The sequence below is a fragment of the Quercus lobata genome, chromosome 6 (genome assembly GCF_001633185.2).
Source record: "Quercus lobata isolate SW786 chromosome 6, ValleyOak3.0 Primary Assembly, whole genome shotgun sequence".
In the NCBI taxonomy this organism is placed as follows: domain Eukaryota; kingdom Viridiplantae; phylum Streptophyta; class Magnoliopsida; order Fagales; family Fagaceae; genus Quercus; species Quercus lobata.
Window position 1 is genome coordinate 20,933,142 of NC_044909.1, and position 16,690 is coordinate 20,949,831.

General features: G+C 38.3%; 1 protein-coding gene across 3 annotated transcripts; it reads right to left on the minus strand.

Moving 5' to 3' along the window:
- Positions 1-1,531: 1,531 nt before the first annotated feature.
- LOC115993740 (oxidation resistance protein 1) lies at positions 1,532-7,555 on the minus strand. Of its 3 annotated transcripts, XR_004093053.1 has the most exons (9): positions 7,213-7,555; positions 6,082-6,512; positions 5,910-5,982; positions 5,737-5,817; positions 5,516-5,579; positions 4,954-5,041; positions 4,762-4,846; positions 2,343-2,443; positions 1,532-1,890 (listed from the first exon to the last, which is right to left on the minus strand). XR_004093053.1 is itself a non-coding variant. In XM_031117708.1 (8 exons), the coding sequence occupies exons 1-8, from the start codon at positions 7,306-7,308 to the stop codon at positions 1,852-1,854; spliced, it is 957 nt and encodes a 318-aa protein (XP_030973568.1). In that variant the 5' UTR covers positions 7,309-7,551; the 3' UTR covers positions 1,544-1,851. The 3 variants fall into 3 exon arrangements, 1 of the variants encoding a protein (XP_030973568.1); XR_004093054.1 differs by lacking the exon at positions 2,343-2,443 and having other exon boundaries at positions 1,540-1,890; positions 5,910-5,987; positions 7,213-7,553; XM_031117708.1 differs by lacking the exon at positions 2,343-2,443 and having other exon boundaries at positions 1,544-1,890; positions 7,213-7,551.
- Between the last annotated feature and the right edge of the window lie 9,135 nt (positions 7,556-16,690).

The following is a 16,690-nucleotide window of genomic DNA, read 5'->3' on the forward strand; positions in this document are numbered from 1 at the left end:
GCAGGTGGATCTGAAGCCCATGGTCGGTTGGATTCGGGTCTTTCTCTCACAAAAACCGAATATTCAGTTCGGGTAGCGGGTTAAAGGATTAAAAATCCGTAGAACCCGACCCGACCGAAGGTTTCAGATTTAAAATATATATATATTTATATATCTTTTTGGTTCTCTCTAGGTGAACACGTGAAAACTGAAATTGATATGACTCAAGCACTGACTTATTAAGCCTCACATGCTATCTAAAACTTACACGCAAAGATAAACTCAAATCAGAAAAGCTAAATTTCAAATCAAAAACAGAGTTTCAAAGGCTTCAGACGTCTTCCACAGTTCCACTTCCACATGACCTCATATTTTTAAACTTAAACCTCTCCATTCGCATCTCACTCTCTCAAAATCTCATCTCCTTTCTCTCTCTAAAGTCTCTGTTCTCTCTAGTCTCTTTGGTCTCCACTCTACACTTCACACTCTCCACGGTGTTCTTTCACAAGAAAGTGTGCTAGCTTGTGAAGGAACAAAGAGCAAGGTTCTACATCATGAGGCGCTGCGTGGCTATGCTCATTTGTTGGAGAGAATATAGCGATTCTTAAATAAATGAGTTTTATAGAGGGAAAGAGAGAGAGATGGCACTCTAGAGGGACTAAACAAAGAAAGTTCACTCTTTTTTCTCATGCCTCTCTCTCTTTTTCCTCTTTCTTTCTATGAGATCGTTATTGGGTTAAGCAAAAAAAAACACCCGTCCAAAAAGGAAGAGGAAGAGAAAGATATATACTTGTACATAAATTTTTTTTCCACTTTTTTGTGTTTTTCTTTTTTTAGGGGGGGGGGGGGGGGGGGTTAGATTCTTTTTGGGGGCTCTGAAAATCTCCTTTGAAGGAGACGGGTTCATGATGTTGCTGTTAATTAATTCTACTGTTTATCTATCTGGAAATATAGAGGCATTAAATTCAGAACAAAATCAAAATTAGCTTCAGTAATCCCATTATCATTGATCATACTCTTAATTACCTCTAATACTTGTGTTTTTTCTTTCTTATTTTTTGGTTTTTTGAGCTTGGTGGTGACCTTATTTGAGTTATTTCTTTGTTTCCCATCTGGGTTTTGTTGATCTTGATGAACGAAGTGATGGGTCATTTTGAGATCTCAGGTATATTTTCTTCCTCACTTCACTCTCTCCACCCTGGGTCAAGTCTTCTCAGCCTCTCAATCTCAGCTCTCCATTAATTAAGGCCAAAAAGGCCCGTAAAAATAGAACTAAAAAAAAAATTCAAGCAAATCCACAAAATTGGCTCAATTTGAAGCCCAAACTCACCAAACCGACAGATCCGACCTGCTCAATCTGCGGCCCGAACCAATGGGTCTAATCTGTATGTTCGGTCGAGTATGGGTCAGGCCTAAACCCGACCTGACCCGTGGACAACCCTAGTTGTAGACATTACATCCATGATCCAACCCATGAGATTCAGAGGATCAGATTGAATATTAGTCTGATGAAATTTGGGGGAATTATTAATTATCTGCAGTATTGTAGTCTTGCAGCTTGGGTCACAGCCACACTAGAAAGAAAATCTGCAGTGTTGTATGGCATTCGCTACCAACCATCTAGCCACTGAAATGCAAGAGTGGCTGCTCAGAATACCATGGCTACAAAAGCATTTTCTAACTAAAACTCAAATTCTATTGATTCATCTTATGGATAAATACATCATCTCCCATATATATATATATATATATATATATAAAATAAGAGCTCTTCGGTATTACAAATGGAGGTAACTTTAAATTAAATGAATAAAGAATAGGATTACAACAGATCTTGAATGACAAGTGAGCAAAGCATCTTAGTGCCTTGTCCTAGGTAAGGTAATGCGAAGCATGCTTAAAACCCCATAGCTGCAAAACAGACAAAGCTCATATTAGAAACAAACTATGATGAAGATTAAAGTTGAAATATGCAGCTGCAAACATGACTGCTTATAAAATGGAAGAAAACAATCAAAAGGGCTAACATGGACATAGCTTCGCCATATCTTTCATTAAAGAAATTCCACATGCTTTGGTTAAGTATGGTTTGGATCCTCTCCAATTCCAAAATACTTGGAAAGTTACAGTTCTAATCCCATGGCTAAGACATGACATGTAAGTCCTAATCAATGGTGGAAAACAAGACATGGGCCAGCCCTAGAAGAGTGAAAATTCGGATCTGAAAAAGATGGTCTTTCAACCACAGATTGCCTGGTCACAATGGGGATTGCACATGGGCCAGCCTGTCCAATGTCCATGGCCAGCACCAACTGCTTTAGTGGTGCCTCCCAGATTTCAGAAGATTAGGTTTCTGGGTTTACCATTGTCGTCACAATAGCCATCACTCCCTCCTCTGCGTTAGGTTGTTGCAGCTATTCTAGTTGTTACAAAGAAGGTTCCAAAGACCAAACCATTTAAAAAACTGGAAAATAAGGAGGCCAAAGATTTTAATGTTGAATTAGAGTTCAATCAGAGGTCAAACCGAAATAATGTTATAATGAATTTAAAAATTAATTAAAACATAAATAAATAGATTAAATTTTTACACACACACACATATATATATGTTGACTAAAAAACACGTGTAAAGAAATTTGGGTATCTTTCAAATACATCTTCACAACTTTTGTAAGGCTAATAGAAAGTAATAAAGTGTAAACAAGCATAAGGCAAAATAGAAAATAATAAAGCTTAAACAAGCATTAATAGATATTGAGTTTATCAATCCTTCAAGTACAAAGTCTAATTGCATAAACAACCAAATGAATTCCTAGTTATAAACTGTTTTCTTGCAAAAATATAGAATTTCAAATAGTGTCATCAACATCATCATCACCAATCATATGAATATCATAACACACATTCGGGCATATCTAAATTAAGCACAAAAGCAAATCCCACATCATCAAACCACCATCATCATTTAAAAGTAAACAAATAAAATAAAAAATAAAAAAGCAAAACTCATTCGGCCATATCTATATTAAGAAAAAAAGTAAACTAATATCATCACCACAGCCCAATATCATCCAAATTTTTTTTACAAAACCCATATTGAAATCAAGGGAAAAAATAGAGTAAAAATTAGCAAAACCCATATATACACATATAGAGAGAGAGAGAGAGAGAGAGAGAGAGAGAGAGAGAGAGAGATGTTGAATACCTATAAGAAATGAAGAGAAATTGACAGCAGAGAGGGAGGGAGCCAGCTTGAGAGAGAGAGAGAGAGAGAGAGAGAGGGGGGGGGTGTGGGGAAGGGTATATTGGTTGAAGAGGGATGAGATGACATGGTTTACTTTAGCAAAGCAAACAATGTTTTGTGAGGAAACGAGAAACAACATCATTTTGGGTGAGAAAATTCGAAAAGATAAAATAAAATAAAATGAATCAACCTGCTCTAACGGCCAGACCAGATCACGATTTCCTAAACCAACCTCCCTTTTTTTCTTTTTCTTTTTTTGTTAGGGCCAGTTCCTGATTAACTGGATTGGACTGGCTGGTCTAGTCCGGGATTTTAAATCTGATTGAAGGCGTAGGCCAAGGTTTGGCTTGTGAAAAGATGGCAATAAAAGTGGGTTGGATGCTCAAGGAAGTTGATGTTACTTGGGGGCTTTTCATTTTGTCTACATTGCTTAAAAATGACCATTGGATAAGTAAATCCATCTTGATGGAGTAGACCAAAAATGGCATTTTGGCAAATTTTTACTAATGAACTAGTACTCAAGTTTCATCTTAGGCTGTGTTTGGTTAGACAAAATATTTTCCTAATGTAAAATATTTTTAGGTGTTTGGTTGCGTTCTTGAAAACGCTAAAACATATTTTCTACTACTTTCCCACGTTTTCTCATCTCCCAAGAACATAAATAATGAAAAAGGACAATTCTAGATAGAAAAAAAAAAATCGAGATCAGTGACTGCTGGTGGTGGCGGCTGGCAGCTAACAGCAGTGGTTGGCAATTGGAGACCGGGGACATTAGTGGGGGGTGGTGGTTGGGTGCCAGTTTGGGGGGGGGGGGGGGTGGTGGAGGTTCAGTTGATGAGTTTTGGGTGAGGTGGAAAATGAAAGGACCACAAATTTAAGTGTAAAACATTTTCAGCCAAAAGTGCTTTTATTTTATGTTCTGGTTGATCAACAATTTCAGTCACCCCAAACACCTGCAAATGTGGAAAATATTTTTCCATAAAAACAAACACACCCTTAATTGATCTCTCTCAGTACAGTCTCATTATTTTAACAAATAATTTATGGTATCACCATTATTTAAACTTATAATTTGTGGTTCACTATCACTATCACCATAATGCTACTGATATCATGGATCCCAAATTCAGGTTCCTAGTTAATGCACACCAGTCACTACAAGCAGCTAGAATGGAGTCCAAACACGTATAATGTAGTGGCTGGTAGTGGAATGGACTCGAAAAATGTATGATATGATAAAGAAAATGCATTAGAGCAATTCTTGTACTGAAACTGATTGGTGAGAGAGAAATATTAGTGAGCATGAAGTGGGTTAAGGTAGTGGTGGCAGCATCAGCCAATCCTTCATTCTTTCTTAAGAACAATATTGATACTTAAAGATCACAACACTATCAACAGATGATTACTAAAAAATATGTTGAATAAAAGACAAGCCAGAAAAAGGAGTTACACACGAACATGGAAGCAAAAGCAACAATGTGATCCAGCCACTAAATGTTACAAGTGGACAAGATGAAGTGGTCAAAAAGCTGCATTACCTCAACATTTCTTAACTCAAATTCTTGGTTATGAGCCAAGCATAAATTCCCAAATGTTTCGCAAGGTCCGCTGGTTCCATTTAACCTTTTCAAAAAGAGTTCACAACCATAAGAAAAAATCCTAAAATATTTCTACATCTATTATTCATGTCATGTGAGATTCAAAACAGATCATCAAAATAAGAATCTTACAGATCTCCATCCAAGCACAAAGCAAAGTTACCACCACCACCAAGGGCTAGTATGTCATTCAAACACAAGTAGTAATACCGATTGCTTCCTACATATAGAAATTTAACACTATATAAGATTATGCATAATAAACGCCCATTGAAGGTTTCTCATGCATTTTAAATTTTAATTTTGTTTAGCTTGAAGATGTAATAGATTTCATATTAAGACTTTAATTATTCTTATCCAATGCTGATGATTCCCAATGACTTCACAGGAGCAATGAATTTTGATATGGGCACCTGCTAAAGGAACAACCCTCTTCTTGTAGCAGTTGAAGATTGACAACAATGCCAAATTCAAATAAAGGCCCCAGTTGGGATATGAGTAAATTGGGTGTCCACATTTTGATTATCAAACATTAAGGTACCAAACAGTCAAACAGTTAGCACTAAAACCTACTTAAATGCCAATTGCACTATGTACTCATCTTCTTTTTTTTTTTTTTTTTGGAGGTAGAAAACATAACAACCTTTGGACTTGATAGAAAGCATTACACATATGATTCACTCAAGGCCCTTACCAGTTGGTCTAAATAGTCTCGGTGCACCATATATGGTTGTAAATACGAATGTCTGGTTTGTCCCCTATCACCAAGAAAGAAAGAAATACTAAATCATACTCCAAATATTCAAAGAGAAAAATATAGAAACAGACGTGAAATATCAAAAGAGATAGTCGCTTCATCAAGAAGACAAATAAATAAGATTAAATATCAATAAACTTGAAAGCGTGTTAGCTTACTTGATATTTCCTCTTTGCTGTAGGCTTTAAGGGACATTCTAGCAGCCCACCAAACACAGCACCTTGCCGATCACCAACAATCTAGAAGATAAATAACAAGATTTACATTAACTCACACTAACTCCTGTTATCACCACTTTAGAGATATCATTGGACCATAGACATCAACATACCAGCAAACAAGGGCCAGAAAGTTCAGCACTCTTGCGAATAAGTGTACGCAGTGATATACCATGTTTCAACGTACTGCCCTTCATTTCAAGAACCAATATTAAATCAAGACCCAAATACAAGAGAAACAACTGCTTTTAGCGTAGAGTATATAAGCTTTTCAGCAAAGCTTACCTGTACAACAAGACCCACTGGCACCCTTTTACAATATTAGGAAGGGACGACAGCAAAAATTCATACAAGTCCGCAGAAATAAAAACAGACTCGTCCATGAGATAGGGTAAATGCTTCCGTGGACTGGGTTGGTCAGTTGCATCTTCAAACATTTCAGACCCACTAGTGCTCCTTCCAGAAACCGGGTCTTCATTATCTTCTTGATTACTTACAGTTGCCTTCTTCCCAAATACTGGACTACATTCTACGTAGTCATCTAAGAATTTATCTTCAGCTTCTAAGTTCACATATCTATATCCATCAGTGTCTGAATGACTTGGTTTGAGATCATGCTGATGATTATTCGATCTCAATCCATTGAAGCTGACAGAAGGGATAATGTAGGAAAAATACGAAGAAACAGGTTTCTCCCCTTTAGAATACGACCTGGCCTACACATTTAAAAACTTTACGTCACCATGAAAGTAAAACTCACATTCACAATTCAAATAGAAAATGAGAAAAATGCAGCCCCTTTTGCTAGGAATATTCAAAAACAGTAAAAAGGGTAGAAGATGCCATCTTCATGTATAGTTTCCAAACAAATGAAAAAGAAAAATCAAAATCAACTTGACTAGTCCACATAGCTCTAAAGGGCTTAGTTGAATGCAAATTTTGGTTTTGGTTATCAGCTACCGATCCAAAGCCTATTAGAACATCTCTTAAAACTCTTAACAAAAAAAATCAACGGTGTTGGAATGCAAATTACAAGGCTAACTACCCCACCACCTTAAAAACCACAATCATATGACATGAAGATCATATAACCCTCATCTCTTCCTAGTGTATAGGAATAAATTCAATAACAAAAATTACCCATCTGGTTTTTTTTTTTTTTAAGGGGTATGTGAATAACAAAAACAAAAGGTATATCTTTTAACAATAGCTGATAAAAAAGATTCAAAATTTTCTTTTACCCACATAAGATCCCAAACATGCAATTGCAAATTTACCCACATTGAAATTCAACAAAAGGAATGTTAGAATTGTCCAAAACAACAAGATCTAAGCTTTTCCAAGACCAATGATGACAATCAAGCTCAACTGTTATGTACCAAAAGAATTTTCTTTTAAAAAAGAAAAGAGAAATACCTGAGGTGAAGGAGAAGAGGAGGAGGACGATGAGTTGGGGGAATCAGCAAAGAAACGAGACAGGCTCTCACTCACTTTGTCTTTCAACGTGTGCATCCTCCTGATTTTTTTATGATAATAATGGCGAACCTAACCTCTCTATTGCTATCAAGCTTTGTGTTCGTGTTTTTGTTCTTTTAACGTAAATGTAAATCAGCTTTTTGTGTTTTGCTTTTGTTTTGTGAAAAGGAAATAATTACGAGAAAGTGAACAAAAATAGAGTCGGTGGTGTGTGAGAGAGAAATAATGAATAATGGCAGCAAGCGATGGATCAACGGAGGAATATAAGGAATTGAAGGTTAGGCGAAGTGGTCAATTCACAAATTACATATGCGTTTAGGATCGAATTTTGGTCCGGATTCGCATCCTATGACTGATGATTTTGCTTTTCCTTTTATGGGTTAGGCTAATTTTGCAAATATATTATTTATTTATTTTAGAGAATAATTTTTAAAAAGTTTTAAGAAAAATGTAATTGGCTTTTTCAATGGCGGCTTATATTTTTCATAAAAATAGTATTGTAATTTTCTTAAAATGTGGGTATTTGTCAAAATTAAAATATATTAGTTACTAATATTATACCCGTGCGATACACGGTTTAATTAAATTTCAAATATAAATAATTTTTTATTATTAATTTTCTTAAAATTAAATAATAAAATAAACAATAAAAAATAAATGAATATTTTACTTTTAAGTTATATAATGAATGCATATTGTGTGAGGCTAAAGTGTTTTAAAAGCATATATGTGTGCGTGTGTGTGTCTAAAATAATTGAATGGAAGATGGTAGATAACTACATAACTAATATAAAATGAGATACATAAAAGAAATATAAAAGGATTTTTCATAATATATTGAGATTTAAGGCTCAAGTAATATTTAAATGGAAAAACCTTGAATTTAATAATTAAAAGCTATTTAAAAAAATGATTGAAAGCATATTTAAGTGGAAACCTCAATTCAGGAATTAAGAATAATCTAAATAACTAAACATTTAAAAATATAAAGTAGAGAAACATACATGAAAATATATTTTTTTTCCTTAAAAGCATGGGAGAAGACACTGAAACTTGAGTGATTTTCACCCAACCAAAAAAATAAATAAAATAAATAAATTCATTAGCATTGAGATATGATGAGAATTGAGAAGTGATACCTTTCAATAGTAACATCCATTTTGGCCTTTAGTTGTGAACAATAATCTCTATTATTTGATCTCAACCTCTCTCTCTATTATTAACAAACCAAAAAAAAAAAAAAAACTGCTTAGCATGATATTTCCTATCTAATAATATTTGAATTTGGATTATAATGAAATTAAGATTTTTATTAACTTAGAAATTATTGGAGAAGAAAAATTATATCTATTTTTTTTTTTAAATCTAAAAACTTTTTTGCAATTTGCATGTAGTAAGGTTTTTTTTTTTTTTTTTAGATTTTACATGTAGTAATATAATTTAAATAAAAAAAGAAGAAGGATTAGATGGACCTTTTTTTACGTGTACTACATTGATTTTTTTAATTAAGATTCTTATCAACTTATATATTATAATAAGAAAAGGATCAAATGAAGAATTTGGATTGTAATCAAATTATGATTTTTATCAATTTAGAAATTATAGGAGAAGAAAAATAATATATATTTAAAAAGCATCAAGATGAAAGAATCTCTTTTTTATTTAAATTCTATCCTTAGGTAATTCTATTCTATTGATTTTAGGATTTGTTGATAACATTTTAGATCGACACAACTATTGTAGTTGTAAATCAAATACTACTTTATTTCATTACCTGATTTGTCATATTTATCCAAAAAATATGTATATATCTATTCTTAAAATCTAAAAATTTATTAAAATTTCTGCAATTTGGTGAAGCCACGTGGCGCAACCACGACGTCTAAACCCAACCTTTATTATATATAATATGATAATATGATATAATATGATATGATATGATGTGGTTGCGTTTAGAACTTGAGACTTGACTCAAATTCCAATACAAAGATACTCGAATTTCAAATGTGACAACATAATCAATATGTTTCAATTTTGGAGGGAAGTGGATATGGAGTGTGGGTATGTTGCCAAAAATTCAATGCTTCATATGGAAGTGTTATCTTCAAAGCCTTTCAGTCAAAGAGTTGTTGGTCGCAAGGGGCATTGCTGAGAATGGGTATGTGAGTGATGTGGACTTAGTAGTGAATCAATAATGCATGTCATAAGAGATTGCCCTTTTGCAAAATATTTATGGACCAACTTAAACAACACCCTTTATGATGAGAGCTTGTTAGCTAAGTTGGTATAAGATGAATACCGATGGATCTTCTGTTGGAAACCTAGAGAAGGCTGAGGGAGGAGGATTAATCCGAAACCATGATGGTGGCTAGGATAAAGGCTTCTCTCGAGCTATAGGTATATCTTCGAGTGTGGATACAGAGTTATGGGCTCTAAGAGATGGCCTGAAGATCTGATGTTCAATGGGGATGTAGGCGGTGGAGATTGAGCTTGATGCCAAAGTTGTGGCTGATTAGGTGGTAGGGAATGCTAGTATTAACACTGCTCACTCAATGCTTATCTTGGATTGCAAGTACCTCATGGAGTAGATGAGTTAAGATCCGACACTGCTAATAAGACTCTTCAATCTATCAATTGATCTTAGAAACTTGAAGATATGTTTCTGGTTGATTTCAAGGACAACCGAGCCTCCACAAGAAAAAGGGTGAAGATTAGGAACGGTTAAGAGCAAAGAAGCATTACATTTCACATAATCCCCTACCTCACCATACAATCTTCTCTTATACTCTCATGTCCATCTCTAACTGACAAGTAACTAACTAACTGCCTAACTACCTACTGCCAATGCATTATCACATGCTTCCTACAATTAGCACATGCTTATTTCAATCAAGTACCCTTCCAATCAATCACTTGTCTAAATACAATCTCAACACATGTCAGCTATACAACCTGATGCAGACCTGATGCAGCACTTGATGCAGCTAGCTTCTTAACAACTGCTTTAGGGTGGTGAACTAGTGTGCAGACTTTTTGGCTAAGAAGGGAGTTGTACAAGATCAAGCCTTTAGAATTTATGATGATCCCCCAGTGGACATGTCTATGCTTTTGTATTATGACTCTATTGGCATGTATTTTGATAGGCTATGCCTTAATTCTCTTATTTAATTCAAGTCGAAGCCTTTTAACCAAAAAAAATAAAAGGTCATATAACGAACATGTTTGTAAAATTAGTTTAATGGGTAAAAATAAACTTCTCTTTTCATTGGTCTTTACCTACTTATAAGGTTTTTTTTTTTTTTAAATAATGAATTCGTTAATTATATGATGTGTACTTAATATTTTTCTAAAAAGAAAAAGCATGTTTGTGGCTTCTTTATCCTAGTGAAAAATTTGGTTAAAGTACTTATTTTGAAGTTTCTTACCAAAACTTGAAAATTTTGGTATCTTTATTATTATTATTATTATTATAAATTCTTACAATAACAAGGGAAATAGATTTTGATAAGGATATTTTGGCATAGCGAAGAAGTCGACGGCCTCTCAGGACCTGATGGTTTCATATTAATAGACGGAGATCAAGGTGATGGTTCCACATGGCAGACGAGCCCACGATATCTGACGAGCATCTCCATGAAGCTGACGGGGGATCTTCAAATGAGGAAAGAGGCCGATGGGTATGGAGAAGCCAAAGGGTCCAGTGTGGCCTAGCTTGACCTTCACGGATATTTATACAAGGAAATGTCTTGTACCCCATAATTAGCCATAATCAATGGAACATTTATAAGGAAAGGATCCTACAAACTATGTAAAATTAATGAGGATTTTTCCTACAAGGAAAGACCCTCCCCGCCAAGAAAACGAAAATCATCTCTACTCTACTATAAAAACCCCAAAGCCCTCACAAATCAAGATATAAATAATTTATCCCAGTTCTGGTACTCTAGAGTTGTGAAAGTTCTCTAACTTAACCTTTGGAGGGTATTTGGTCGGTACCACACTAGTACTCTCTGCGAGGTCTTCCTCTTATTTGTTGCACATGTTTTGTCTAGAGCATGTGAGGACTATGTGATTTACTAATGATTTTTGGCATCATCAATTGGCGCGATCTGTAGGAAACCACTTGCCAGACAAAAATTTTTATGGTACTCACTCGCTCGATGGCAACCAATAACCATATCGGAGAAGAACCATGCACTACTGCCCTTGAAAGACAGGTATAGATCCTAGTTGTGACTGTGGAACGTCTTACTAAGCAAAACCATGACCTGGAGGAACAGTTGCGCCAAAGGGATGCTGGGCCCAACAATCATGGAGAGGAACAAAATGGCACCAACGTCGAAAGGAAGGACCGAGAAGGACTAGAAGGCAGAATGCTCCAAGTAGGCAAGAGTGACTAGATTGCAGCCATCCATCCATCGCAGAAACAAAAACCACCACACATGGTCGCGGAGATGCAGATGATGAAGGAGCAGATGGACTTCATGATGAATGCCCTCAAAGGATGGGTGTTAAGCGACCTCGATGAGTTAGTCCATCGGATGGACTCGCCTTCTACTGCACCCACCACTTCATTCCCCCTTCCATCGAAGGTAGAAGCCTATGATGGGTCAAAGGATCCCTTAGGTCACCTGGAGTCATTCAAAACTCTTATGCACTTGTAAGGCATGGCAGACGAGATCATGTGTCGATTTCCTAACTATGCTGAAGGGTTCTGTAAAGGTATGGTTCAGTAGGTTGACGCCCAACTCCATCAGTACCTTTAAGGAACTGAGCGCGCCTCGCACTTTATCAGGGGGCACAGATATAAAAGTCCACTGCATGCTTGATGAGCATCAAGCAACGGGAGGACGAGACGCTGAGGTCTTGCATAACTGACTTAAAAAGGAAGCCATTTTGATAGACAAAGCTGATGACAAGATACTGGTTGCCGCGTTCACTAATGGATTACGGGAGGGGAAGTTTTTGTTCTCCTTATACAAAAACGACCCAAAGCATGTCGGACGTGCTGTATCGAGCCACTAAGTATATGAACACGGAAGACACGTTACTAGCTCGAGAGAAGAAACCCAAGAAGAGAGAAAGGCAAGAAGATACATGACAGGATAGGGGACGAAAGACGACCAGGACCGGGGATCGACGAAAGGATAGGCACTCCAAACCCCCCGTTGGAAGATTTGCGAACTTCACCCCGCTGACTACCCCTATCGATTAGGTCCTAATGCAGATTGAGGATGATGTAGCCTTGATATAACCCACCAAGTTGAAGGGAGATCCCAGTAAGAGGTCCAGAGAAAAGTATTGCTGTTTTCACCGAAACAACGGTCACGACACGTTTGAATGCTACGATTTAAAGCAGCAAATTAAAGCCCTTATCAGGAAAGGGAAACTACAATGTTAGAAGGGATAACGAGTGCCTCAGGCCACCCATAGGAGACATAAGGATGATTGTAGGGGGCACCACGACTTCTGGTTTATCTAAGAAGGCCCATAAGACTTACCTTAGGATGGTTCAAAATGTCCAGCTGACAAATTTGGTCCCAAAGTTAGCACGGGTTGACAACCCTATAATTGGATTCTTGGAAGAAGATGCTTGACGTCTCCACCACCTGCACGACGATGCACTCGTTGTTAATATCCATGTAGGGGACTACAACACTCACCGAGTCCTAGTTGATAATGGAAGCTCTGCTTATATCCTCTATTACCCGACGTTCCAGTAGATGAGGATTGAGAGAGAGCGACTCGTACCAACCAACGCACCGCTTGTTGGGTTCGGAGGAACAAAAGTATACCCCCTTGGCGCAGTCATATTGCCCGTGACGGTTGGTGACTACCCTTAGCAAATTATTAAGGATGTTACATTCCTTATTGTTGACTACTTATTTGCCTACAATGCCATACTAGGTCGACCTACCCTCAACTCATGGAAGGTCGTGACTTAAACCTATCACTTGATGATCAAATTCCCTATAAAGTATGGAGTAAAAGAGGTACGTAGGGACCAAATGGCAACATGTAAGTGCTACATAGCAATGTTAGAGTTGCACAACCACTTGCAGACCATGAGCATAGAAGAACAGAGGGCAGTCGCAGAGCCCGTTGAAGGGTTGGAGGAGATACTTCTTGATAACTCTAGGCCCGAGTGAACGACTAGGATCAGCACCCTTACCAGTCTACCAGTCCGTCAAGCGCTCATGGCATTCCTAAAAGAAAACCAGGACGTCTTTGCTTGGAGTCATAAAGACATGCCAAAGATTGACCCTTCAGTCATAGTGCACAGGTTGATGTCTCACCCTCTTTTCCCTTTATTTGTCAAAAGAAGCGAGTGTTCGCCTAGGAACGAGACCAGGCTATAGTGGAAGAAGTCTGCAAACTGCAAGATGCATAGTTCATTAGGGAGGTTGAAAGTTCAAAAACGTGTACAAAACACCTTGAACGTTTAGACCCCCAAAATACAAAATAACCAATTCAAGCTTTATGACAAACAACTAGTGTGCGGAAAATGAACATAAGCTATAAACAGAATTGGAAATCAATCTAAGCCAATTATAAATCACATCCACAGCAGAAAATAAAAGGCAAAGATAAAGGGAAGAGAGATGCAAACACAAGGACAACACACGATGTGTTATCGAAGAGGAAACCGAAGCCCTCGGCGTAAAACCTCTCCGCCGCCCTCCAAGCGGTCAATAATCCACTAGAAAATGTAGTTGGGATACATGAACAGCAATAGACCCTCCAAGCCTAATCTACCCGATGTACCTAAGCCCTCCAAGCTTCTTGCTCTAACGAGGTTGCGCCGAACCTTTTTCTTTTCTAGCTTACCGGATTCCGCTACTAAACCATAGCATCCGCCATCCTTAGCATCTTCCAATGCTTCCCAAAACTCCAAGAACACTCAACACTCTAAATGGGTGTGGGTAGTGTTTGGATAGAAATCTCCTCTCAATACATATGACAATGAGAGAGGGAATGAGAAGAGACTACAAAGATTTCTCTCTAAGAATGAGTAGCTCTCTCTAATTGGGTGGGTGTTTTGAAGAAACCTCTCTTAGGGTTTTTCTTTCTGAATAGCCACACACATCTTGTGGGAATGAGGGGTATTTATACTGGTGGGAGAATGGAATACGAAGAGTCAGTTTTTCCAAAAACAGGGCTGGCTGGCGACTTGACCTCGCGACTTGACTGAGTCGCGAGTTCAAGTCGCGAGCTAACTTAATGGCCAGTCTGGATTTTTGTCGTGTAGTGCTCCAGGTGGCGTGACTGTTCAGCTCCCCTGCATGCTCTGCACGTGAGCAACTTTTGGCGGCTTGAAAGCCGCGAGCCACCCGCGAGGCCAAGCCGCGAGTCTCTGCTTCACTGCACTGTCTTGAGCATTTCTTCACACTCTCTCACACACTATCCTTACATGATTCCCACCTAAATACAAGGTTTCTAAGTGTTGTATTACAAGCAAATTTGTCATGGAATAAAGCCAACACATGGTTGATTAAATTCAACCTTACAGAGGTGTACTACCCCGACTGGCTGACCAATGTAGTGATAGTCAAAAAAGCCAATGGGAAATGGAGGATGTGTGTAGACTTCACGGACTTGAACAAGGCGTGCCCCAAGAATAGCTACCCCCTCCCGCAGATTGACATCCTGGTAGACTCAACAGCAAGACACCAGTTATTGAGCTTTATGGACGCATTTTATAGCTACAACCCGATCAAATTAGATGAAGCTGATTAGGAGAAAACTTCATTCGTCACCAGTCAAGGCCTCTACTACAATAAGGTGATGTCGTTCGGTCTTAAGAACGCGGGCGCAACGTATCAGAGGCTATGAACAAAATGTTTGCACATCAAATTGGAAGAAATGTCCAAGCTTACGTGGACAACATGCTAGTGAAAATTCGAAGGGAGGACGATCATTTAAACGACCTCAAGGAGACCTTTGACACTATCTGTTCTTACAACATGAAGCTCAATCCAAGTAAATGCGCATTTGGGGTGACGGCTGGAAAATTCTTATGGTTCATGGTGTTTTCGAGAGGTATCGAAGTCAACCTAGACAAGATTCGGCCATAATGGAGATGACACCACCAAGGAACACAAAAGAAGTGCAATGCCTCAACGGCAAGGTAGTTGCGCTGAACAGTCGTTTCGAGGGCGACGAACAAGTGTTTACCTTTCTTTCGCACCCTGAAGAAGTCCTTTGAGTGGACAATCGAATGCAAACAAGCTTTTGATAATCTAAAAGAATACCTTTCTTCCCCACCATTGCTAAGTCCCTTCTAACTAAGGGAGGGCTATTTCTTTATCTGGCCGTCTCCCCAGCTGTTGTCAATGTGGCTCAGTCAAAGAAAAAGATAGGGTGCAAAAACCCGTGTACTACACTAGTTGGGCACTTCGTGGTGCAGAAGAGAGGTACTCTCTTATGGAGAAGCTCGCCTTCGCTTTAGTTACCGTAGCACATAAGCTCAAGCCATACTTCCAAACCTTCACTGTGGTCGTCCTGACAGACAAGCCTCTACTACGGGCAATGAGTAACCCTGAAGCGCCTTCATGGGCCCATTCCCAATAGCGATAAAACAACTGAAGTTTCTAATAGTCGACATAGACTACTTTACCAAATGGGTGGAAGCTGAAGCCCTAGTTATCATCACAGAGAAAAATGTACAAAACTTTGTCTGAAGGAACATCTTCTGTAGGTACGGGATCCCTAAAGTCTTGGTCTCAGATAACAGAAAGCAATTCGACAACGACTCGTTCAGAGATTTTTGCTCACAACTGGGAATCAAGAATTACTACTCCTCACCCGCCCACTCTCAGGCCAATGGACAAGTTGAGGTCACAAACTGATCCTTGCTTAAGATCATCAAGACTCGGCTCGAGGAGGCAAAGAGTATATGGCCAGAAGAGTTGCCAAGCGTACTATGGGCGTACAGGACGACGGCCAGGACACCTACAAGAGAGATGTCGTTTCGACTAGCGTATGGGAGCGAGGCCGTCATCCTAGTTGAGGTCGGACTCACAAGCTACAAAGTAGAGAACTATGATGAGAATAGAAACGACGAAGCCATGCGCCTACAGCTTGACCTAGTAGATGAAATAAGAGCAACAATCGAATAAAGGTTAGCGCGGTACCAGGATCTCATGGCCAAGCTTTATAACTCCAGAGTCAAACGCAGAGATTTCCAAGTCAGAGACCTAGTCCTAAGGAAGGTCACGGGCGCCACGAGAGATCCCTCATAGGGAAAGCTGAGACCTAATTAAGAAGGATCCTATAGAATCACTTTATGGCAGAGGAAAGGCACCTATCACCTGGAGATGCTAGACGGGCAGAAGTTGCACCACCCATGGAACACGGAGCACTTGAAAAGATACTTCTAGTAGACGACAGCACGAAGAACAACACTCTTCATTTCCAG